Source organism: Lampetra planeri, chromosome 4, assembly GCF_965212315.1.
Source record: "Lampetra planeri chromosome 4, kcLamPlan1.2.h2, whole genome shotgun sequence".
In the NCBI taxonomy this organism is placed as follows: domain Eukaryota; kingdom Metazoa; phylum Chordata; class Hyperoartia; order Petromyzontiformes; family Petromyzontidae; genus Lampetra; species Lampetra planeri.
Genome location: NC_136110.1, coordinates 13,817,017 through 13,844,569, shown reverse-complemented (window position 1 = coordinate 13,844,569; position 27,553 = coordinate 13,817,017). Strand labels below are relative to the sequence as shown.

The 27,553-nt window shown below is 40.9% G+C and overlaps 1 protein-coding gene across 1 annotated transcript in view; it reads left to right on the top strand.

Annotated features, from left to right (window-relative positions):
• Window positions 1-27,553, top strand: part of CRTAC1 (cartilage acidic protein 1) — a 634,231-nt gene that overhangs the window by 116,349 nt on the left and 490,329 nt on the right. The window contains exon 2 of the mRNA XM_078593311.1: window positions 12,804-13,008. Coding sequence (XP_078449437.1) covers window positions 12,806-13,008 — 203 coding nt within the window. The 5' untranslated portion in view covers window positions 12,804-12,805. The remainder of the gene's footprint in view (window positions 1-12,803; window positions 13,009-27,553) is intronic.

Genomic DNA, 27,553 nt, shown 5'->3' with positions numbered 1-27,553 from the left:
TTAATCAGAAACGCAAAAATGCTTTTGTTGTGTTATTTGTAGGCTGAGATAAGCAAATACTGTGTAAAATCGTCGACTTGCTTCAGTTGCTTGAATTAAAATTACATTTCCAGTCCGTGATATTAAAAAAAAATATGCTTCAGAAATATTTTAATGGCTTTTTGTAGATATTTACTCGTAAGAACATCATATCAGAGGCTAAGCTGTCAATATTTAGCATGGATCTTTTGCAGACCAACCCTATCAAATATATGGGTCGTACTTTTAAATATTTCCATTCAATCATTATGGCCTTTACAGCTGCAATTTTTGTTTACTATTCTTGTTTGTCCAGGAAAGTCACTGAGTCTCATGACTTAATTTCAAGAGCGTCCTGCCATGTTATCGCAGTCAGGGGCAATGTATTTTGGGTGTAAGCAACACCAATATAAGCAAACTAAAAGGGGGTGTCATTCAGAGAATCTGTCCAGAAATTGCCCTGACGCAAGTAGGGCAGTGAGCCCAACCACCTTTCCTTTCCCAGGCCCCGTGGATACCTGGCCTTGGCTTGCTCGTCCGCGGAAAATCTGTGCTGACCCGCCTATACTGGAAATCTGTGAAAAAAGAGCTCAGCTCATCTGATTCCTCCTGCAGTCTAAATCAACATTCTGATTCGGTTCCCCCTCCCCTCGTCGATCGAGCTCTGTACAGGGCTCTTTAATAATAATAATAATAAAGAGCATCTGATAATTACGATAACCTTCGTGATGTATTAGTTGTACTATGCTCTCCTGCAGCGCTTTTTACAACCCTTGGTTAATCCACTGTTGGATGAGGGCCTCCTCATGTCATGTCAGTTGAGGGGTTTGCTTGACTATACTTCACCAAAGTGGTCAGTGCAGGTTGGTGAAAGGGAAGGCCAGGACTTGTTTAGATATTGCTCTCCACTGAAGTTAGGTTAGCCATGGCTGGGAATCTAACTCTCAGGTATCCAGGTTCAGAGCACATTGTGCCAACACAATGTATTACCACTCCTTACTCCGTAATTTTGCATGTCCAATTTATTTTAGGAAGTAGAAATGTAATTCTGTTAATGCCACATGATTGCTTCAAGAATGCGTAGTATATGATGACACAATGAGTGACATTCATGTGACCTCTATTTGTTTCCTGCACTCTCACATCCTGTTACGACTACAGCGCTACTTGGGTAAAGGCCTCATCAACTCAAAATGTAAATCTTCACCAATGAAAAAAAAATCTAACTTATGCAATGTACATTCAAGAGTGGGGATATGTATTATGCGGTAATTTTCTTACGTTTGTTTTTCCCCACTCACGTTTTTGTATGGGCACCTAATGCACGCAATGGCACTGCAAACATGAAGAATTTCGGAAGTGCCATAATCACTTGCTGAATCTGGAATCATTAGCATTTATATTATGGTTGGGATATTCACGGTGGATAAATTAACCTTGTATGCATGTTCATATTATAGATACATTTAGATACCACAATGTCATCATCAGATACCTGCACCTGGAGTATTAAGAGTGCATTATATGGCTATTATCTTACGACCTAAATCCATATCCAGCTGGTTATTTAAAATACATATTTCTAAACCAAAGTTAGAGATACATTATATTACAAAATACTGTATGTCGTATATTTAACTTGTGTAAAAAAATCCATCCCAACTTTACTCATATAGGCCAGTGTGGGACAAGCATCTAACATCATGCATTTGTAACGAGGAAACTTGTTTTAAGCATTTGAAGTATTTAACATTCGTTGCATTTAACTTGCTAAAAGTTTAAATTTCTATTGTTGGAACATTTCTAACACAATTATGCAGTACACACAAAGGATTTCGTCTTGCAAATTGTGCCCTGGTATTCTACATGCGCAAGGAAACAGATGGGTCCACACGGCTAACATTTCCCTTGAGAGAGGCACGCTTGCTGATAATGTACCTGTGACGCATTATCATAGGGGCTCTGAGATAGAAGCTCGAGGCACAGAAGCTGAGCCTGAGTGGCAAGCAGCTCCTGGAGTTAGAGACACCAAGCTGCTCTCATGCATTGATTGTGGAGTGTTCCTATTTTAGAAAGTGCCGGACCCTCCAACAGGATCACTTTAACCATCTCTATCTCCCAATTTGATTGCACACTCTTTTATAATTCAAAGAAATACTGGCCTCTTGACCATTAATTCAGCGGAGGACATTTGCCAGAAAACATACCCCTTGATATTTTGCTGTCATTAATATTTCTTGTTTAGAAAACATTCCCCTTAATATCTTCCTGTCATATTCTTGGGTCTTTCGGTAAAGTCGTGTACATAGGTTCAAATAAAATAACAAAAATTAACAAAAAACTACGGCGTTTCAATCACAACACAAGCAATCATCAGGAGAAAAAATAGCATCAAAGCTGCTAAGGCAGGATGTTTTAAAGGTTTGAAATGGGTGGAGCCCAAGGGTCATCAGCGAAGTGGGCGGGGCTAGTGATGTTAAAGTGAGAAATTTGCATGTAAATGTAAGGTCGGAGAGCTACGTCCACGACGACGAAGCTGCGGAGGTGGCCATTGTATTGTGAGAGATTAGCATGTCAATGTAAGATCGCAGAGCCACCGCCACGTCGAGGAAAACGAGCAACGGTGGCTGTGTTAGTGAGACATTTAACCTGTTAATGTGAAACCAGAGAGTCTAAAATAACTACTAACATCAGAAGGTAGGATTGAAACATCACAGCCAGTTATGACTTAAAACGGTTAATAACAAAATTCAGGATCGATTTAACATAGTGCATAAAATTCGTGATCTGATCCAATCTGTGAAGGATGCGATCCCTGGCATGCAATACCCCCGCGTCTACAAACTAAGCTGTGTCTACGGCAGTAGTTACATTGGGGAAACTAAACGACATGTCTTGGACTGTGTTCGTGAACATAAGGCAGATCTGAAACACGGTAGGACCAATACCTTGGGCGTGGCTGATCATTGTTTTAATGTGGTGGGCTCACACGAAATTGATTTCTCTAAGACGAAGGTACTTTGAAAGCCCACTGGCTATCAACAAAGATTCGTTCATGAAGCCATCCACATATATCGACACAGACACAATTTCAACCGAGAAGATGGGTACAACTGAGCAACCATTGGAAGGACGTTATTAACCAGTTTAAGTCATAACTGGCTGTGATGTTTCAATCCTACCTTCCGATGTTAGTAGTTATTTTAGACTCTCTGGTTTTACATTAACAGGTTAAATGTCTTTATATTAACCGGTTAAACGTCTCACTAACACAGTCACTGTCGCTCGTGTCCTCGACGTGGCGGTGGCTCTGCGATCTTACATTGACATGCTAATCTCTCACAATACAATGGTCACCTCCACAGCTTCGTCGTCGTGGGCGTAGCTCTCCGATCTTACATTTACATGCACATTTCTCACTTTAACATCACTAGCCCCGCCCACTTCGCTTATGACCCTTGGGCTATACACCCATTTCAAACCTTTAAAACATCCTGCCTCAGCAGCTTTCCCGATATTTTTTCTCGTGATGATTGCTTGTGTTGTGATTGAAACGCCGTAGTGTTTTTTTTTATTTTTTGTTATTTTCTTTGAACCTATCTACGTGACTTTACCGAAAGACCCAAGAATATGAATTCCTGCAGTCACAAAAGCTTTAAGTCAAGATTTATCTTCCTGTCATAAATATGTATTGTTCAGACAGCATTGTCCAGGTATATTGAGCAGATGGCACCCACCACCTTGTGCAAGCAACTAACTTGGCTTGAGTGTGTAATTATTTCGATTAAAATTATGAATATCACAACACGTCGACAGCTTGTCAAGTTAATTAACCCACTTCAGACTTACTTTAAGCAAGGGATATTAATCATGGAACCAACCTCTTCGTCAATCTTGGATAGCTATGGTTATTAAACAATATACACGTAAGCATGGATACAAACAGAGAAAACAATTGCAGGCTTGTATTACGATAATGCTGTTTGCCGAGCATTGTCTCTTGCCATTTTTTCTGCGATGGCATGAATTTTGAACGGCGTATTGTGCAAATAATTTACAGTATTTTGTATTTTGAAAGTGGATTTTCCACTTTATTCTTGTCCATCTGGAATTACAATTCTCGGATATCCAGTTTCCCATCCTGCTATTATTTCTAAAATCAATGCCACGTAATTATGTTCTAATTGTTTTAATTATGCTATGATTTATCGTAATAAATACACATACCACAATGCAAATGCTGCGTAAATGAACACCCAACATTTTCATGAGCACCTTTCATCATTTGGCTTTGCTTTAACTTTTACCATGGAAATTAAACTTGCATGTGAGCTGCAAATTGCAAGAATTACACTGTCCTTCCCCATTATATTGCCCCTTTATCAGTGTAACTCAGATACATTTTGAAGTCGTGTTTATACAAATAGGGTATATAGTGCCGAATGAACAGACTAATACATCGCATTATTAATACAATTACTTACCTCGACAAGAGAGACGTTTTTTCAGCAGATTTTGTAACACTGAAAAATATAAGGGCTTGAGTAATGCTGTTCACTGCCTGTTTATCATTGAAATGTTGCACCAGTGCGACATTTGTATGCATACACAACAGAGATGTTTTGTCAATCACATGGCAGAGTAAATAACACCGACTTAATGGACTGTCTTGCATGAAAACCTCTGATAATTGCACTACAATTGCATGTAAGAAGATTAATGCTTTGTTTAAATGAAATTTCATGAAATGAAAAGTATTATCATCTTATCCCAGTGTGCAAAAATTGACTATGCAGAGCTGATAAAGGCTATATTTATAATTTCACAAACGTTGTTTTAATACGTTGATCAGATATTGGTTTCCTTTATTTTTCTAATTGGATTTTTGTATTTCTGCAGTGGAGAAAAATGTAAAAAAAAACCCCAAAAAATGTATGCGTATTTACATGTTATTTACATTTAAACATGTTTACACTGCCTACAAAAAATCCTCGAGATTCTCCAGTTTGTTATCTTTCCTGTGTGCTCTTATGCATTTCTGACCTCATACTTTCAAGACATTATTTTTTATTTCAGCCAAAGTTACTTGCCTCACAAACCATATTAAAATGTAATGCACATAAAAAAATAACTCAGAATCTTACTTTGCATTTTGTGATAATCTTTTTTTTCCTCCAAGAAGTTCCAGCGTGGAGTGAAACTGATTTCAGTAATTTTTGCTTGAAGCATCACTTATAAAATATCTGTCATATCATACTGGGTCCCATTATTGCAAACTGTTCTGGCACATAATGGCACGTAATGTCATCTGAAGCAAATTTGCAGTGTCCATCATGAAAACGGATTCGGTGCTGCATTACACCTGATATTTTTATATATTGGTTAGATTCAAAATCTCTTTTTGTAGGCTTGCTGCATGATTATTTTCACGTTGGACACATCAGCATTCTAGCACTGTATACACCCAGGGAGAAAATAAATACCAATAATGGGACTTATGCACCTGAGAGGAGCCAAGATTTATTCAGCTACTATTGGAGAAGCAAAATGCTATGACCATGTGGAATATTTTGACTTTCTCACCTATGGATATTAAAGTGCCCCAAAGTGATTCTGCGTAAGGCCAGCAGCATAATTAATATTTATTCCTTATGAGTGGTTGTAGAAAAGGCAACACCATTCCTGACCTAAGTCAGTCTACCATCTGATCATTGCTTGCTCTGCAGAGAAACCTCAGTGGATGTGAAATTGTGGACATTGGAATTTACATTCCGCAAGTAACAGTACTGCCAAGAAATAATCTGTAAACCAAATTGTGCGGATGATTAGTATGGCAAATCTAAATGTTTTATTCACCTAGGTGAACATGGTTTGAAAAGGCCTGTCCATTTTCCATCTCAGAATATATTCAGTGACCTTTTATCCTCGTAGAACCCTACAGCTGTCCTCTGTTGGGTTTTGTAGCACAAAGTGCACTTACACATTAAAAATGAATCAATTTAATGTTAAGTCATCTGTAACCAGATTTAGATCAAAGACACTGTAAATACAAGACCACTTTACTTGGGCATTAGATTTACAGACTTATGAGTCACAAAAGGCTAAATCTGATTCATAATGTATATGAACACATTTTGCCATATTCTTGGTTCTTTCGGTAAAGTCGCATAGAAGGGAAATAATAAAATAATAAAAATATAAAACAATTAAATTCTCACGACGTTTCGACTGCAACACAAGCAATCGTCATCAGGTGTGAAATCCACAGCAAGAATTTTTTTTAAAAAGTGGCGTTTTTTTCTTAATATCAGCACCACGGACAGCGATTTGGCAGTTGGTCAGATGGACGAGTCATCTATGTTCGGAAAAGAGGAGGGGGGAGAAGAAAATGCAATGCGGTCTGAAAGTCACCGTAAGCGTGAACACAATCAATTCAGACCCGAAATGGTTTATCAAATCCTTCCAATGATTGCTAAGCCAGAATCCATCTTCTCAGTTGAAATTGTCTCTGTGTTTGTATATGTATATGTGGATAGCCTCATGAACGAATCGCTCATGGTAGCCAGATGGCTTGCAGAGAACCTCTGTCTTGGAGAAGTCAATGTCACGTGAGCCCACTGAATTATAACAGTGATCTGCCATGGCCCAGGTGTTGGTCCTACCGTGTTTTAGGTCTGCTTTATACTGATAGACTATCAAGTATTTTGTTGTTTATATGGAGCTATGGGATGGAAGATTAAGTATTGCTCAGAATACTCCACGACAGCACTCGGTGAGGTTGTGCACCGAGTAAAGCATCATTAGCTCATGCTATTGTCGTGGCTCTAGGTACTTCCTCGCTTGATCGATGCAATTTTGTTATCATAACACCAATTTAAAAGTAATATCTGGCTTGGCATGTTGCTCTCCGACATTATCTGCTTTGACCGTTAAATTTGTTAAAATATCTGATTTATAATTATGCAATCAGGATTTGTCTCCCATCATGATACCAGGTAGAAAAAAACACAATTTGTACGCCCTGTTGAAGCATCTGCATATACATCTGCGAATTATCAGCTTGCAGACATCTGTTGAGGTCGTGGGCATCCATTGCGCACACACGTTATGGGATTTTAATTCAGACTTTCTCTATGCAGCATATGGAGGCCAATCTGCAATGCAGCCTCAGCATAACAATTCCTCCACTCTGCGTGAATGTGTTGTTTGAGTCGCTCTCATTCTTGGTCTGCTCCCCTGAACGTATCGGTGACGTCTCCATCGTTGTCCTTGAAGCATTAGAACGACGTCCAGACACGGTGTGAACACAGTCGGGTGTCTTGACGGACATCGCAGTCTACTGTGAACGACAGTTGCCTCAAAACACTCTTCCACGAACACTGATCACAGCACTCTGCTTCAAGTACACATCTGCATTGGCCATCTTGTTTGTGACGATTGCAGTGCTTCATATGGAGAAAATATGGCTGTAATTTGATAATGTTTACCGGCGTGATGGAGTTTGGAGACTCACACGTAAGATAAATTGTGAATAAACGTATTTAACAAAAAGAAGGCAAACACTTTAATTTATTGTTGTCAAAATAAGGATCGACACCCAAAAACATATATTTTTCCTGAAAACGCTGAATAACTTGGAAGTTTAATTCCATATATGGCCATGCATACATTCTAGTTGTCAGGTTACACTATTATACGAGACGTCAGTTAATGGTATGGAAGGGACAATTGAAGGCTCATATGTTCAATGCTTCGCCTTGGCACCATGCTTCGCCTTGGCACCATGCTTCTGTGATTTTATTGGAACCAACTTGAGGTGGTACCACTTTAAGTGAAAGCCATCCCTCTTTGTTTACTCGCTGACCCAGGTGCTAGTCAATACGTGCACCAGATAAATGTTATTTGTCTGCCGGCAGGCATTAAACTTTGGATCGTGTGTGCATCACTATAATTTAAGTGGCTGATTTTTATGTTCCAAATTTATTTCCGTTCTCATCTAGTTGTATAGATATCTATGTTAAAGATGTATCTTGTTCTTCCATGTCTTAGCTCCAACATGTCTCTCATTCACTAAAATGTTTCATCCAAGAGACAGCAGCCAATGGGTTACTTCCCAGGGCTGGGGTTGTCACTTGTAACACACGTCATTTGGAGTGACGAGGTCTTGACCCGTGTGGGGTTCGACTTACTTCTGCTGTAGTCTGCTGTGTATTATTAATACGTTTATTACATATTTAAACTTGAATATAATGATCTTCAAAACACAGAAAAAACAAACTCGTTGCTGATTTTTTTGTAAATTTGATTTAAGTTATGTTTTTGACAGGCTGTCACGTTCAAACGTGATTGAATGCATGTCAATTTGGACGAGCTTTAATTCTTGCGCTTTATGCATATTTCCAAAATCAGAGTGATTGATTATTGAGGTTTGCGGCATTTAGTATTTTTTATAACTGTATTAATCTTGTTTAATTTACTTTCAATGCACAATCATCTAAAACTATGAGATTTATATATGTGCATGATTGATGTTGTTCAAATTTTTTGTGCCATATTTTAACTCATTAGATGGACCGACATTTATCTCCAAATTACCCTGTACAAAAAATACCAACTCACGGTTGGGTCTTACCCCATGTGTCAGCAATAGTAATGTAACTTCTGATTTTTAGATGAAAGGTCACATTTCCTCGAATATACATTAATGGCAGTCGAGTTCTCTTGTTTTTCATCTAAGTGGGTGCCATCGGGCGCTAAGCGGGATGCGCGTTGGCTGCTTCCCTGTGTGAAAAGTGGGTGGCTCGGTGTGGCATGATGGTGCTTGGCAATTCCGGCGAGGAGGTGGGGAGTGATGCTGCTTGGAAGTTTTGCCTGTGGCGACATGCGCGCCGTAGTGCACAAGGCCAACACACGATTTCCATTTCCTCATTATTTGCAGCGCCAGGCAACAATTTGCACTCGAAATTCTGCGTAAACTTTTTGTGTGCCTCAAAACCAGAATCTGCTCATCCAGGCATAAAGGCCCCTTTTTTCCAGGTGGCAAATTCAGCTTTCGTTTTAAAATGAGTTTTTTGCCTCAGGCAGAAGGTGTTTCCTGGACTGTAATGGATGTTTACTGCCTCATGCAATTTTAAGGAATCTATCGTTTCATATTAACATGATTTCATAACAATAATCGAATTCATGCACTGCTGGATGAAGGACTGCCCATGTCATGTTTGTCATGGGGATTGACCACACTTCACCACGCTGGTCAGCATGGGTTGGTGGAGGAATTAAGGTGGAGGAATTAAGGCGGGGGGGGGTAGCAACGTCTCAGAATCGAACTCAGGGCCCGGGCTCAAAGTGCAGTGTTCTAACCACTGCCCCACCTCTCCACACACATTAACTAGTATCGTACATCCATTTAGATATACAGAACATAAATACTTCACTGATAAAGTACATATATATTTATCCATGACTGACGAGACTTTTAATCAGGTTCCTGATTGGATGTGTAATTATATTCTCACGGGGGGGGGGGTTAAATGTAGTCGTTTTTAAATTATCCAATCGTATTGCTTGTATCAACTGATGCGGTGCTCTAACGAATCGGGTAATGTGTCGCAGGCAATTAATTAAAATACGTTTTTTTACCTGGAGGCACAATTTTCAGCGATGTTACAAGGACACGGGGTGGTGTTCTGGCAGGCCGCCATTTGATTTCTGGTTTGGCTGAGATTGGAGCTGCCTTTGTCCTGCTACTCAACTCAGTTAAATTGTTGTGATCTTGGAAATTGAAAAGGAATTTCCGAGGGAAATTTTGCCCAAAGAAAACTTTTCGTACTCGAATATAATTTTTACGTTTAGATATACCCAACATTACCTGTACTTAAAAAAATATATATGTAAATGGATATATATATATATTTTGTACTGTTTGGGTCTTTCGGTAAAGTCACGTAGATAGGAAAAAATTTTATTTTATTTTTATATCTACGTGACTTTACCGAAGTATAAAATAAGTTATTATTTATTATTTTATTCTTTTTCTATCTACGTGACTTTACCGAAAGACCCAAAGATTATGAATTATTGCAGTCACGAAAGCTTTAAGTCAAGATTGGATATATTTTGGTTTGTATTTAATTTGTTATACACACGTGTTCTAAATTTAAAAAACACACTTTTTATACTGATTTCCTTTCGTACTTGAAATGCAAATAATGAATTTCATATCAGGTAATACCGTACAGGGCTTCAGTGGTTCATATATATGTATGTATGTTAAAAAAATTGCACCGTACATAGACAACTATGCTAATCTCAGATTTAGTGTGCTCCAAACTCGGCAAACCAAATTCAATTCCGGGCCACAGATAATATAATCAGGGGCAACCTCTGTCTCAACTGGCCCTGGGATTCTCTTGACTTATCTACACTGAGCAGCATAGTGAAGTATGGTCAAACAACAATGAGTGGATTGACACTTTGTCTGTGAAATATACTGTGCATCCATACATGAGTTTTGTCTAGAAGTTCTGGTTTTGACCTCTACACGGTTAGTACCACAGCAGGAGCAAGTTGAGGAAACCTGCTCCTAACCTGTATAATCCCACACTTGATGAAGCACTGCAGTTACCTGGACACAGGTGCAGTACAAATTTCCTTAGAGGGTGAACTTATTCATTATCTCCATGACGCGAAACTCATGATATGGCACCCTAATTGGCAGTTTGTATGTCAATTAGAGGATCTCTTCGTTGGTCAGTTCAAAGAGAGCCTACGGTTGATTATGCGATGTGTGTTGTTGGCGTGTAGACATTTTAGTTATGTGTAAATGAGAGACTGGTTTATAAATAATAATGTATTCCGAATCTTCATCTGAAAAACATTTAATCTGCCAGTGCCTGTGAATGTCAGGGATAAATTGGGTAATAAATTACGTGAGCTCGTAGCCTTTGCAGGTTTATTTGGATGATTGTTAAGCTGATCAGTTAAGCATCATTAAATAGCATATGCCTGATAAAGGAACTTGGGGGTGGACTGCCCACAACTACGTCTTAGCCGCACAAGGGTAGACAACCGCAAGCCAGATCACATTTCAGCCTCCACCCTTAGTGGGTATAAAGGCCAATTGATGTAGTTTCGATTTCCTCTCAGTTTTGTTCATTTTCCCTCCGAGCATTTGGTTGATGCAAGGTGGAGAAAAAAAATCTGCACTTGTGATTTTGTAATTTTTGTTCAAGTTGTAATTCATGTATAACCATGTGGCCACAAAAAAAAAACACATTTGATTTGTTGCGCCCATTTCTTGTGGGAATCAAGATGTATGCGTGAGTGTATTTGCGTACATACAGTGTATACGTGAAATACGCGTCCAGGCGTAATCGATTAAGTTTGCACACGCTGCTGCAAGAGCAGCCAACATGATGACAGCTCGAGTTTTCAGAGCGCCATCTTACGTGAGTTAGGGATGCACGTCTTATTTTGAATGATTATTTTTTTCCCATGGCATCAGTTTACAATGGCACCCAGTGAACCGTGCCACGCTCAGGCAAGTGAAGGTGCCCTTATGGTCCAGTGCACTACCAACAGAGGCTTGCAGTAGCGCAGGAGCAGCCCACTGCTAGGCACGCTACATTCAAACCTGTGTGCTGCCTGTAGCTATTTGATATCATATGTTTTCCAATCATGGGTTACGACCAATTACAGGCACAATACTACTTGTGGTGTATATTTAATCATCCCATCTCAAACATGTTCAGGAAGTAAAACAATTTTAATTACACTCGGATGCAGCATATCTCGTTTACTTATTTCTTAAGTCCCAAGAAATTGAAATTGTAAATTTTTCGGCAGTGTGCACGCATGCAATCGTGTCAGTGCATGTAATATAGGGATTGACCTCGAAGCTATTTTAAAGTTTTTAAACATTGTTGAGATGGGTTGGCATTATAAGAGCAAGTATGTAAATAATTGCAAACATGCGCAGATATTAATAAATTTGAAATTCCGGTGAAGACACGTGCATTAAATGTTACGATAACTTTAAATCCCTTGCAAGAATTCTACTACAAACCTGTTCAAAATCAAGACTGAGATAAACATTTTCAAATAAGAATGATATTTCACATGAGATTTTATTGTTGTGATTGTTAATGTTATTTTTCGATTTAAAGCTTCCGTGACTGCAGGGATTCATCTTCTTGGTTCTTTCGGTAAAGTCACGTAGAATGGAAATAATAAAATAATAAAATAAAACATAATAAGATAATTCTCACGACGTTTCGGCCACAACGCAAGCAGCCAAGAAGAAAATGTTATTTTTGTTTATAATGGTGGCTGCTGATTTAAAGAGGTTGTCCATCAATTTTAGAAATTTCATGATTATACAAAATCTGCCTGATTATACCACCTCTATTAAAATGCAAAAAAATGTCTGTAAAAATGAGACCACCCCCTGTATGATAATTTCATAATTTATTTTCTGAAAGCTTAAAGGAGCTATGCCCCGTCCTTCTCAGCACACTCTTTTTTTATACGCTCGTGAAAATGACAACACTTAACGGATGTATCCTAACCGAGATTTACACTTCCTGTAATGATATACTGCACGCACAGGGTGGCGAGTGCAGCTGAGTCAGAGTGCCTACTGGGCTTTTTTTCCCTTCACGTTTTTTTCTTCCCCCTCAGCCCCACTCTACTTCACTGTATTCCAGCGGGATGTGGTGTCATCCTCGTCTCGAGGAGGTTGTGGCTAATGGTGCTTGTGTTGTTGTTGCACGTGTGTGTGTGTTTAGGAATGGCAGGTGCGGCGTGGCTCTACGGCCTGCTGGCCTCACTCTGGGCACTGACCAGGGCTCAGCCTGGCCCTTCCCCGCTCTTCACTTCAGTGGGAGAACGCTTCCTGCCCCAGGATTACACACACAACCCTGTCCAGCTGAACTACGGCGTGGCAGTGACCGATGTGGATGGAGACGGGGACCTTGAGGTCCTCGTAGCAGGGTACGTTGACTTTGTACCCAGCCCAAAAGAAACACCGTTCACGACGCCGTAAACTCAGTGTAGCATTTTAGAATGATCGTTCCTTTCATGGAGAAAGTCTACTCCATTTGCATGTATCTATGTTGGGCTTATTTCGTAGTGTGTACATAGCCAACCGTGCTAATCGGAGGTGAGGGAATGTCATGGCGTTTGATGGGGAGCTTGCGTTTCTTTTTCATGTTTACTTTCATTGCTCAAGGAGTTCGCATTACATGGAATTGCTTGCAAAAGTTCAATCAGTGATTAATGCACCGATTAAGATTTTACGAACTAAAACTCTAATAAGGGTTTATGATTATTATCTCAGTTCCATAAAATAAAATTCAAATCACTTTTAGTTTATTCTGGTCAATTGAAGTGGAAATAATGTAATTTACGTGACCAAGCATGCACATGGCGGGGTCATAAACCTGAAATGAATTGTTTCTGTTGCAGAGTTGGACATTGCAACTTCCATTTCAGAACAAACTTGTGAGGTTGCAAGTAAAAATGTTTAAAATGCAATACAATTATCCATTATAGATGTCTTTTAATACATTAAAATCAAGTAGTGGCTAGTGGATCTATAGTACTTCAAATTAGCTACAAAAACACACCTTCTTGCTCCATAAAAACTCTGTCTGCCACCAATCAGCAGACCTTGGTGGTGTCATTGTGGTCAGACCACACGTGCCTTGCAATGAAAAAAGTACAAGTTTCAATCCCTTTTACGGCTTGGCTCAGCCTGATACTCGGCTGGGCTTGATAAAAATGGGTACCGCGTTGTGGGAAGTCATCAGTGGTGGTCCTACGGAACGACTTATCCCCCCCATAGGAGTGTGCAATTTTCAACTTGGATCACGGACGCAAGCTGAAATAAGCACCACCATCTGCCCCGTGCTTGTTTGAGCAGGAAAACGCTTTTGCCATTTGATTCGCTGCAATATGCAGCGCAGTGGGGGTGCGGAGCAGCGTCACAGTGGGTCACGCTCCGCACGGTGAGTCTGGCCACCTCAGTTGGATTACCACCCCCAGCTCACATGAGTGGCGAGGGATATCCAAACCAGTCCTCTAGCCCCCACCGACCCAGTTTCACCATTCCACGCTGACCAACAATGCTGAATTATTCTTGCCAGATGACCCTCATAACCAACGTTGCATGGGGGAGGCCTTCATCCAGCAGTGTGCCACCGAAGAGCTGTACTGTACATAATTTATATTTCGATTTGATATACAGTATATTACACCTTCATCCTGTGCAAGATTCGGACAAGCTGATGATTTGCACATTCTGCATTTGTTAACTATCTTACAGCAGATTAAATTAATCATTAAATTATCTAAATTAATTGAAGATACATTTTCACATTTGGGATTTGGATTATATTCTCAACCCACAGTGACCTTCCATTATAAATGGCAGCATACACAGCATATGTCCCACATGAGCTGTAATTAATGAAATACATGAAGATGGACAATCTCATAGAAACGATCTGATGACTCCATGCAAGCTATCCCTATTGGCAGACTTACGATATAGCCACATTTGCTCATCTTTACAATTTGTTATCATTCATTGTCATTGACTGGTCTAAAGGGCTTCACTCTCAGTCACAGAACGAAGTTTGGGGAATCAAATTGGTCATAGATTTGGAGGAAGATGGGTTGATTACCACAGTGGCCGACCCATGACTTGGGATAGATGGGGGCACAGGGGTGAGTGGTGGGATTCTTGGAGTGCGTATTAGGGTGACTGAACATCCAATTAGACCAGGCAGGAACCCACGCTCATTTGGCCCAGGAGAATTGTGGTCAGCTTAGGTCATATGCAAATTGACCTAGGTCCACTGAGGTAAGACAAGGAAATAATAATTTGGCCTACACTGGTTCCATTTAGCTGAAATAGTAGTGGCTCCTGGAGGTCTTGCACTGTTAGATTCAGGAACCCAGATAGTGTTAGTTTAAGTACACAATCTGTAAGGTATCCGACCTAATGCGATAATCTTAAACATTTGGACAATATTACAAGTGAACCACACAATTCTCAAAAAATTAGGAAAATTGTCGAAATAGGACAGTCTGTTAGAATGTGAGAAAGGGCAGTCTATTAGAATGCTGATTTGAGTACAGAAGTTTCTGAATTAATTTATAGTGATGGGTGTGTGGGTCTGTTTACTCAAAAACCATTGTTCATGACCAAATATAAGAGTGTATTGATGAGACTCAGAGTTTTCCACTGGGTGCATAAAAACACAAACTTGACCCCATTCATTTGTGGAAGCACTTTCCATAAATATTCAAATGTGCAAAAATGTATCCAAATTAAGGTTAATTGTGCAACTAAAGATGCAAATGTGATTCCACTTTCAGACCTAGGAATGGCTACACCCTTGAAAGGCCCCTGTACGTATCAAGACAATAAAATGCAATTTATATATATATGGTGTCGTCATGTAACATGTCAAAATGCTTTTCATCATTAACATCAGTAATTGTAAATCTGCTGCTGGATGAAGGCCTCCCCAGGCCGTTGCCATGTCTCACAGTCCAACGATGTGTCTGTCCTTCCACACAGCACCTGCTTGTGAACTGTTAATGTCGCTGAATATCATCGTTTGAGAAACAGTTTAAATATTTCCATCACTACAGTAATTTTAAGATTATATCTCTATCACATGTTATGGTCCTGTCTTTGTCCCTCAGGGTGAACATTTGTGAATTGCCAATCATCCTCCTCTCTGCTGCTTTCATGCAACCCAGTGCTCGCGATTATGTCTTCAATCACATTTATGTCGGGTTCTCTGATTTCTTTTTGTAACCTTTTTCAAAGGACTTCTGATAATATAATCTTCAGTCTCGCATCTCCATCTCTTTTTCTACGTCTCATTTTCTTCGAGTTTGTTGTGGTTTCAGGCAACTTGTCCCTCGTTTGTTTCAGAACCGTTCCGTTAGTTTTCAATGCATTGTCTATAATTGCATTATTTCAAATAGTGACAGTCATTTAATCATTTTAATCCTGTAGTTATTTCAATTTGTGTTGATGGAATCTTGAGGAATATCAAAATACTGTATTTTGGTCTCGGAGATGATGGATCTGTATTGGTGACACAGAAGGAGCGATATTATAGGTAAGAGCAGAACCAGCAGATGAGGTGCTGTGTGGTGTACAAGGGCCAAACATGGTTTTGACCTCCGCACACCACATCCTGTCCCTGGCAATTTAATCCGACACCACTTTGTGGTTTTGCCTCATGCTGCACCATAGAGAACTGGAGCTTTCTTCCATGTTCTTTTGATCCCTTCTCTCTTCCCCCGCCACCACCATCCTCGCATAAACACACTCGCCTCTAAATCCGCATAATAATCACCTCACAACCTGCTTGTGGGGCTTTTTGTTGTTGTTGCACACAATTACAGTTAATATAACAAAAAAACTCCCCCTCACGTGGTATCCCCCAATAATAGCACACCTGTATTTAGATTGTAAATAACTGTGCCCTTGTTTAGGCAATGTTGGTAATATTAGAGCATGTAAAGCACTCATGGGCGCAAATACCTATTTCAACGGGGACCCCTCCTTTCTCCCGACTCGTACTGAAATAGCTACAGATGTTTTTAACCCGTATACAACAATGTGTAAGGCTATAACTATATATATTATTTTAATTGCACCGTGTATTGGGTTTAGAGGAAGACAGTGTCACAGTGACATGATTACTAAAACAGATTTAAAGGTACAATGCTCACAATTAAGCTGTCGTTCGTCTTGCTTTCATGTGCATGTCATTTAACAAAAAAGCCTGGTGGTGTTCAGTAACAAACACCAGTAGCGTGCTGTGATATTTTAAGCGTGGAATTTTTTCGGAAATATTTATTTTTAGTTTGTAACAATGTTTTTCGCATTCATGGTTAATTGTTGGAATTTTTTAAATGTCTTTAAAAGAATGGTTACTTTTTAATCTGATTATTCAGGGGCCCCCTTGTGCCCGACTGAGCGCCTATGCGTTGCACAACGCTGCCACATACCCCCCCCCCCCCATACCATAGTTGCGCCCCTGAAAGTACTGGTAGTCTCTGTAACTCTGGGGGTTACTGTATCTGAGCTCGGAGTCTGTACTTTTTCGCGATTGCCAAGACCCCAACTTAGGCTGGACAGCTGTGAGGAAGAGAGCTCGTAGCTCACTGGGCTTTTTCCAGTTTCAAATGATAATGTTTGTTGAGACTGGAGGAGGAATCAAATGATCTATGAAGCTCTTTTTCGCATATATCCAGTTGGGGTGGGTCCGCAAGTTACAACAACAACAAACAAAAAACTATTTGAGTGCAAAATAGAGAAAAGATAAGTATGTCACAAAAATAAATAAAAAAGAAAGTATATAAGTATAAATTGCACAAGTACATCAATTCCTGCCGATGTTTGACCACAATGTGAGCTAAGGCAAGGCAGCACAACCACAACATATCTGTCTACAAATGCAGATTCTCACTTCCCTCGCCACTTGTCACACACACACACTCATATATAGCAAAGGTTGGGGAACGTGCACTTCCAACACTCGTCTTCCTGTCTTTTCACATGTTAACCGATAAAAGCAAAGACTGGAAAGTTCCCTATGCTGACTGACCTTTATGATGGTCATCCAAATGCCTTTTTGTACTGCTGTGATAGAACTATGAGCGTTACACACTACTTAATACACCGTTTACATGCACTGTTATGATTGTTTGTCACAGTACTGGTCAATTAGTAGCTACTAGTTGAGCTTGCTGTAGTGGTTAGTGATGCATGCGTTAGTTCAGCTCACCTTTTAAGTCATGGTGGTTGTTTGACCATCCTTCACCATGCTGGTCATTGCAAGTTGGCAAATTTGAGGGCCCAGTAAAAGTTCAAACATCACTCACCGTTTTAGGGGCTTCATACTCAGGTCGCTGGGTACATTAGCAGAGTGCTTTAACTATTGCGCCGCAACTCCCTCCATATATGTGAACGATCTAGAGGATTATCCACACCATAACGGTAATGAACACCTATGTAATTTCGTAGCACATCAGATAAGTTTAGGCCTATTGTGACGCATATGCTACCAGTTTCCATATAATTAGCTGTGTAACAAGTGGAATAAACTCGTATTGAAAAAAACCCTCCACGCATGAGCCAGAATCCAGGGCGTAAATAGATGTTCATTATACTCACGTATATAAATTAGCTTCAGTGATGTGTGACTGTGTGATGTGATACTGACAGTGCGACATATCACATTGGAGGAATCATCACTTTGGAACTGTACTTGTAACAGCAATACTGCAGTGAGAAACTACTGTTAGTAGTATTTTCTCCTATAATCCGAATTGTATATAACGGGATGAATGTATGTGAGGGAACACATTTTTTATAACGTGGATGCAAATTGGATTTAACATGATTGAGTGAACAGAACTACGTCATGCAAATAGGAATAAGCAGTTGTACGGCTGCCTCGGCATAACACCGCACAAGCCGGGAAGCTGCTGGATGCTTCTAGACACTACCCACGCGCCTCATTATTTGTTCAGCTTGTATACACATCTAACGTGTAATCGCAGACTGTCTTTACCTTACAATATATGTTATTTATTATAACGCGATTTTCTCCATAACGCGGTGTTCTTCAGCAACACAACTACTACCTCGTGGTAGGAGAACATACTGCAATTGCACGGTGGAAGTTGCATTAAAAACAAACGACGATGGAAAACGTCTGAGTGAAATGGCTGCAGTGGACATCTCACACTATTGTATAGTAATGGCAAATTACCTCATCGACATGGTCTAAGCTGGAAGCATTGCACGTAGTACATTTCATTGACAACATATTAAGTGCCGTAAGTCTGCAATGGCGTTTACACATCCACGGCACTGATCTTTCGCCAAGAAAACTACGGTGCTCCACCAACCACTGCAGAGCAGCAACTGGTCGCAGCTGCGCCACAACCTCCTCCACAAGTGGAGAATTAAAGGCAACCCACACGGTGTGACTGCGGCCACCCGAACCAGACAATGGAACGCGTTATCACGAATAACTGCATCCTGCGCCCCGCTCTCCGGCGTACCGAGCAGTATTAGTCGCGCAACTCCCGAAGCTATCGCATGGCTCACAGACTTAAATTTGGACGTGTGATTTGCACAAATACTTGCTATACACTCGAAAGAGGGCATTGCAAAAAAAAACGTCCTTGCTAATGTAACTGTACAATCTGGAAACGTATCAGACTGCTGTACAACTCAACCGCTAAAAAAAACTACATTGGCAATAAATGCTGCTTTTGAATTCAAATTTCCAAAAAGATATAAAAACGGGTGTGTGCATGAGCAAATACCACAATGTCTTGTTGTTGTTGGATTTTCCATTGTGGGGTGAATTTAAGATAAATTTGACAGTTGCAGCATTCGCTGCAGCTCACATGAAGCCAATGTTGACAAAAGGAAATCCTTATGATCTTCGTCCCCACCTTGACCTGATCACACCGTTATCCAACAACCAGATGTTAATCCCAGTGTAACGCAAGTGCAGTTCAGCCGTCATACCTCAGCACAATTACAGTAGGGTCTACAATATATTGGACGTCATCTTTAAAGCATGTGCTTTTAACGAGAGGCTACATTTTTAAGAAAAAAAAGCGTGCATAATGAGTGTACAGGAAATGTGGTTAGGAGACGGATACATTTAATTGAACCAGGCAAGTACCCAATGCGGTTTCTATCAGGTCCACATCAACATGCACAGGGGAGTAAACATGAAAGCAAAACCTTGCCAAAACAGTTAAAGTGCCAAACATAAAATAGCTTAATACATAAGCCAATAACAATTTATGAAGAAAAAAACTATAATAAAACATTTAACACCAATGCCAAAATTCAATTTACACAAAACATACTAAATCAGCCTGACTGAAAATAAGCGCTGAAAAAGAATCACCGTTATATCTGCCAATTAAAAAGTCAATTCGTTTTCACAGGGAGATGAATAAAGTACACACGTACTTGACCATTCCATTCACTAGAAGCATGACGCTGTTCTTAATATATACAGTGAGGGAAACAAGTATTTGATCCCCTGCTGATTTTGTACGGTTGCCCACTGACAAAGAAATAATCAGTCTATAATTTTAATGGTAGGTTTATTTGAACTATGTGAGACAGAATAACAACAAAAAAATCCAGAAAAACGCATGTCAAAAATGTTATAAATTGATTTGCATTTTAATGAGGGAAATAAGTATTTGACCCCTTCTCAATCAGAAAGATTTCTGGCTCCCAGGTGTCTTTTATACAGGTAACGAGCTGAGATTAGTAGCACACTCTTAACGGGAGTGCTCCTAATCTCAGCTTGTTACCTGTATAAAAGACACCTGTTCACAGAAGCAACCAATCAATCAGATTCCAAACTCTCCACCATGGCCAAGACCAAAGAGCTCTCCAAGGATGTCAGGGACAAGATTGTAAACCTACACAAGGCTGGAATGGGCTACAAGACCATCGCCAAGCAGCTTGGTGAGACGGTGACAACAGTTGATGCGATTATTCGCTAATAGAAGAAACACAAAAGAACTGTCAATCTCCCCTCGGCATGGGGCTCCATGCAAGATCTCAGCTCGTGGAGTTGCAATGATCATGAGAACGGTGAGGAATCAGCCCAGAACTACACGGGAGGATCTTGTCAATGATCTCAAGGCAGCTGGGACCATAGTCACCAAGAAAACAGTTGGTAACACACTACGCCGTGAAGGACTGAAATCCTGCAGTGCCCGCAAGGTCCCCCTGCTCAAGAAAGCACATATACATGCCCGTTTGAAGTTTGCCAATGAACATCTGAATGATTCAGAGGACAACTGGGTGAAAGTGTTGTGGTCAGATGAGACCAAAATGGAGCTCTTTGGCATCAACTCAACTCGCCGTGTTTGGAGGAGGAGCAATACTACCTATGGCCCCAAGAACACCATCCCCACCGTCAAACATGGAGGTGGAAACATTATGCTTTGGGGGTGTTTTTCTGCTAAGGGGACAGGACAACTTCACCGCATCAAAGGGACGATGGACGGGGCCATGTACCATCAAATCTTGGGTTAGAACCTCCTTCCCTCAGCCAGGGCATTGAAAATGGGTCGTGGATGGGTATTCCAGCATGACAATGACCCAAAACACACGGCCAAGGCAACAAAGGAGTGGCTCAAGAAGAAACACATTAAGGTCCTGGAGTGGCCTAGCCAGTCTCCAGACCTTAATCTCATAGAAAATCTGTGGAGGGAGCTGAAGGTTCGAGTTGCCAAACGTCAGCCTCGAAACCTTAATGACTTGGAGAAGATCTGTAAAGAGGAGTGGGACAAAATCCCTCCTGAGATGTGTGCAAACCTGGTGGCCAACTACAAGAAACGTCTGACCTCTGTGATTGCCAACAAGGGTTTTGCCACCAAGTACTAAGTCATGTTTTGCAGAGGGGTCAAATACTTATTTCCCTCATTAAAATGCAAATCAATTTATAACATTTTTGACATGCGTTTTTCTGAATTTTGTTGTTATTCTGTCTCTCACTGTTCAAATAAACCTACCATTAAATTATAGACTGATCATTTCTTTGTCAGTGGGCAAACGTACAAAATCAGCAGGGGATCAAATACTTTTTTCCCTCACTGTATCTACATATGTACTGAAACGTTTAGAGTTCGCCTGTGGGATAATGCGTAACCCAAGGTGCATGGCCTTCACATACCTGGTCTCATGGCCACGAGTTCTCACAGCACCCAGACTACAGAGCACATTCGGTAGCGCATTTGATGTTTGTTGCAGAGGTTCACTTGCTTGACTTCAGTGGTCACCCTGCTTGATACTGCGGATGTAATTAACTGTAATAAAATGCACTGTCTGCTTCACAGCGGACGTTAAAGACCCCCGTGACGTAATTGGCAAGAGTAGGCTATCGTGCGCGGGCATAGATCATGCGCGGGCATAGCAGTCCAATTTTTACACCTTTGAAGATTACCCTATATTGCTTACATTTCTCGATTAAAATCAACATGGCAATTATCGCTCAACCCCTTCGAAAACTTGGCAGGACCCTCGTGAGAAAAGGGTCATGAGGTTCAGTGCGGCTTTCCTCGGTAAACAAGCAAAATAAATATTAAAATAAAGAATAATAGTGTCACCGGTTGACCAGATGAAATAAGACTGACCCAAGCAAACCGTAGCTGAAGGTGTACCCGTGTACACTCATAATCCGGGTGTCTGTGCGCATAGCCCACTGGGATATATATATCTACAAGTTTGTTCAATCATTCCAGCGGTGAAATAATTGTATTAATATATGTTCTCCTTGTGCAGGTAAAAAGTAGGACCTGCCATCTAAAACAGATTCTGACAGGAGGGAGTTTCCCTTCTTCTCCCTTGCATTATGTGCACGGCTCCACATGTTGCACAGTTTGGGTAGGTGTACATCACAGGTACCCTGAATGGCCAGAGGTACATGCTTTGGCAATTATAATCTCGAAAACTATAAACTATATTTATTCTACCGGGTAAGGCCCACTGAGCTATATAGCTCTTTTTCAGAAGCGACTTGGCCTCAAATGATAGCTGAACGAAGTGGCTGATCATGCCAAAATGTATAGCAGCCAAATACTCTAAATGCATGTTTTTAAATGTGGAGGGGAAAAAAACTGGAGGACCTGAATAAAAATCCACACGATCACAGGGAGAACATGCAAACTCCAATTATACAGCAGGCATCAGGGTCAGGATCGAACCCACGACGTTCTGTATACCAGGTGAGGTAGTTAACATCTCACCACCGTGGCGCCCCTTAAACCAGTGTCGGCTGGTCCTTCGAGGTTTAATGCACAACCAATTAGAAGGGAGATGTGAAACAGACAAGGGCATAATTAGCCTACGCCCAACTCGGCATGACCTATATATGTAGCTCAGTGCTCTTTGACAGAACCGACCTTGTCTTCAGCAAGGCAAGCTGTCACTGTAAATATGATTAAACTGTTAAAGTTTTGTCAGTGGGTATGGCCTTTGCAGGGTGTAGTGGCTGTACGGCACCTGCACAGCTCTCAAGTCTCATGCATTCGATAAGATTCACACACATTTGCCAAGTTTCCCATGTAACATGAGGAAAAATTCATCCCACATGCAGTATTTATGAGCCTTGGAAATGGTAAATAGTATGTGAAATGTTTTCTTCCTCCCGGGCTATAAAACAATGAAATACAGCCTTCAGGCTTGGCTCTGGCTCTAAGCCACACTTAACCCTTTCCCATTCCGATGACGTACGTGTACATACGTATGTGCACATACGTGTACGTCATCGTTTTTTCTTCCAAAAAACTGATCGGAAGTAAAAGGCCGTGCAGGAGGGCGTGTGGCACAGTTTGGCACCAGCTATCACAGAGTGCGGTCGTGTCGCGACAGTTCTCTGAGGTGAGTACAATGTCTTTAAAAACAGCGGCACTATGCCTCTCTAAATAAATTAACGCAAACCGCTTTGATGTCGCGAGGTTCAGCGGTGAATGGGACACCCACAATTATACTCCTGAAGGACCGTGCGATTGAACATCTGCCATCTAAGCTGAGGCCAGTGATATGTGTACACAATGACATACTCAATACATTTGTAGAGGAGTATTGTGAGTAACCAATGAGGGGGCGAACAGAAGGAGGTGCGAGTGGGTTGACAGTCAAGGATGACGTAACGTCACAGGTTACGTAAGGGGCTTCGGAGAGCACCTTCGGAAACGAGGGCAGGGCCGAGCTGGGGGGAGGAGCCGCCCAAGGGGTTCTTAAGGGGGACCCCGTGACGAAGGCAGAGTCGTCGTGGGGAGCCAGGGTAAGGACCGGCCAGAGTGAGTGTCTCTCCTCATTGTGGAGCGGTGTTGGCTGAACCCTTGCTTCGGGCAGACGAGTGAGAGAGCCTAAGGGATTGCCAGAGTACAAGAGTAGGGTAGAGGACCAGGGTCTCTCTCCTCGTCGTGGGGTGGTGTTGGCTGATCCCCCTTCCCGGGCAGACGAGTGAGAAAGCCAAGAGATAGAGGGCAGGGTCCAAATAGTATTCAGTGTCCGGGGAAAGACCGAGATAGTCATCTACAGTGGTGTGAGTGTAGGATGTTGAGTGTGAGAGTGGTTTAATAAACAGCAACGACCCTTATTGTATTCCTCGTCTCCCTGTAGTTATAATGCACAACACATTCATCAATTGCACTGCCTTAAAATGAAACAAAATATGTAACAGGCAATGTATCGGGCAATGGCCCTCTTCATAGGTATGGGAGGATACATGAAATTATAGCAAAGTCGATTTCGAGACCGGTCTGGGGACCTGGACGATTTGATGTAGAGACATGAACTTGGCCAACCTCTTGTAAGTGAAATGAGTTGGTGAGGAAGATGGCCATTGTAATGCTGGATGAAAGGGTAAATGGGAAAAAGAAGAATCCATTTTCTTTAATCCTAGGATGTGAGATCCAACTCTTTGTTCTGTCACTAAGAAATGATCTGGTGGGAGTGGTGTTGATGTCTCTAAGAAACGTGTTTTTACTAAAATATGCCAAAAAAACACCGCCATTTATATATTGAACTGAACGTTTAATAAAATAATCTGGAGAGAATAAAGAAAAATATTTCGATTCTGAGAAAACCTAATCATTTAAACACTTCTATTTTCATAATGTAATTATAAATGGTCCTATGGCTTGTGTCCAACTTTCATTATCACGGAATGTGTATATTTAACGACCCAAGTGGTGGCTTTATTAACAGAGGTGGGAATGGCTTTAGTGGTGTAGGCTGAGGGAGTGTGGACGGAGCCATGAGGCTGGGGAAGTTTGATGGCCTAGTGGCAGTGAAGGGACGGGAGTGGAGACGATGAGTGGATCCAAGGATGAAGGGGGGTTAGGCAGGATTCGGGGCCTGAATGGGTAGATCAGGGAGGCAAGAAGGTCATGTCTGTCTATCTTCCCACCAAGGTCATCACATGACCTTGGTGGGAAGATATCCACGATCCCTTTTTAATTTTTTGCATTTGTGGCTTGCAATGTCCAGATGCCGAAACACCACTAAACTTAAACGGACTGGCAGGGCAATGTATAGTTCTTTCAACATAGATATCCTGACCTGGGGATGTGAGATCACCAGTTACTTTGGGTAAAAAGTAGAAAAAGAGCTTGGAAAAGACAAACGTGTGAAAAACAGCAAATCATGTACAGTATATTGGTGGTTTCAAAACATCACAGTGTCTCATCTTCACTGTCGGTGATCTGCGCGTTATCTGTAAGAATTCGATATCCACCCCTGCCCACCCCCCAACCCCCACTTGGTGCCATGCAGTGAAGAAGCGGGATGAGGCCAAATGCCCATTATGTATTTTTTTTAATATTCATGGGGTTTTGGCTGTTGAGAATTAATGGATTAATTAATTATAACCAAGAGGCCTTTGTCATTCTCGTGTATGTAATTTAAAGTACAAAAATTGCCTGCTGTATAACACAAAGGCATTGTCCTAAAAGAATTATATATTACAGTGCTTAATGTAGCAAGACTCTAATAGAGCTGCAAAGCAAGTGAAATATCCCCTGTAGTTAGCAGCTCTTGTCTCATACAGTGCAGTTATAGGTCATTTGAACATTTGGCCATATTCCTGGTTTTGAAATCAATTCAGTGGTCATTATAAGAAATAGATCCTGCGATAGTCCATTGCTGTTCATAATTTCTCTTAGAAGATATGCTTGGGTAGCCATAATAATAGGAGGGAATTTTTTTTCTTTCTCAATAAATTAAAAACATGCATTTGGTCACTGGCACATAGAGTCGTAAGTCAACTAAATAATGCAGCAGGCAATTTAATATCCACTTTCCTGTAAGAAGTTGACAGTGCTTAATGGTGAATGTTCTGGCCATTATGTTAATCAAACGAATCCAGGTGTCTCCCTACGCAAACAAGGGGGTAGAACTCCTTTCCCTTCACAGCTGTGACCCGGTGATGAAAACTCCACATTCGCAGTGTGGAGACCAGTGTATCAACATGATGAACACTGCTGACGTACCATGTGGTGCTCAATTAGTGAGCAACACAGGCTAAGTTGACAGCTGGCCAGGATGTGTACACAAACTTCAAATTACGAGTAAAGCGATCTAACCACAGCCCCAGCACAGAGAATATGCTACATAGCCATCTAATAATGTGTAAAACAAACCCACAATCTAATTACATGAAAAAAAATCAATTTAATCATACATTTTAGGGGCTTTAAGGTGCACGAACATAGCTTGATGAATTGACTCTGTACCAATGATGCCTGATCTTCAGGTTAATATAAATTGGAGTTGACCAGATACATTTTTTTATAAATAAAAAAAATTTCTCCACACATTATTAGGACTTTTTTAAATACATGTTACTTGAAATCAGACTAATGTTTTAATGTGAAGGTTAGTGAAGTAGAGACATGAAATGTGTTTGAATTAAATTGAACTGATGCACAAATAGTTTGGGAAATGTACCAGAGGCTATTTTTTGCCAAATGTGGTCTTTCACGAACCTGCTCATTTTGGATCCTTTAACGTGTGGTTTTTAAACCGTCATTGTAGATAAAACGTAAACCTGTAATGTTGCTTTTCTCTATCGATTCGTTTCAAGTCATGGACATTTCTCTGATTGATTTGTAATGTGCTTGCCACTAAGTTTGTTTTTGGGTTGAAAATGCACTGCTTATTATTACTAAAGCAGCTCTTCGCCTTTGACATGGACATTGAGAAGCTTGTGACCTCATACATGAGCCTAGACCTCTTGTGTGCTTGTGCCAAAGGCCATTTTAACAAGAGACCTATACATTTAAAAATGACAATGCTTCACCGCAAAAATAATTATCCCCATTTCCCGACAAAATCTTTAATGTCGTTGAGGTCTCACCTGGTTGCAAAAACAATGTGATAATCTCGTTGCAAATGTTGTTGCCGATTAAATTATCTATGCCTGTTTCATACCAATTGTCAAGACAGCCATGAATGAATGGCAGAGGCAGGGATTATTTTGTGAAGCCATTTGGTGGTCACAATGATTTCCTAGTGAATGAAGTAAAGCAAAACATATTTCATGCTCTACAGCTCAACTGAAAGTTTCCACCAGGTGGAAAATGAGTTCCAGCTTGGTAGAAAGAGTTTCACAGACCATAGTGGTAGGAGCGCGTGCTTGTGCTTTCTCTCTCAAAAAAGGCAAAGATCCCCCTTAACAGGTTGTTTGGGCAAGTGCTGTTAGCGAGCACCTATGAAGGCCAACACGCACACGAGGGGGTGGGTAGCCAGCACCATGCCGAGCCACCTTTATATCCCTTGTGGCAATATTTACACACTCCACCAGTTACTAATTTTAGGCTGAGTCGACCTAGGGGAAGCCCAGTACCGTTTCAGAAAATCTTCACTGGTGTTGGTGGCCGTGAGCGGGAATCGAACTCGGGTGGTTGGTTTCGTGGCGCAGCACAGCACGCTAACTGCTATGCT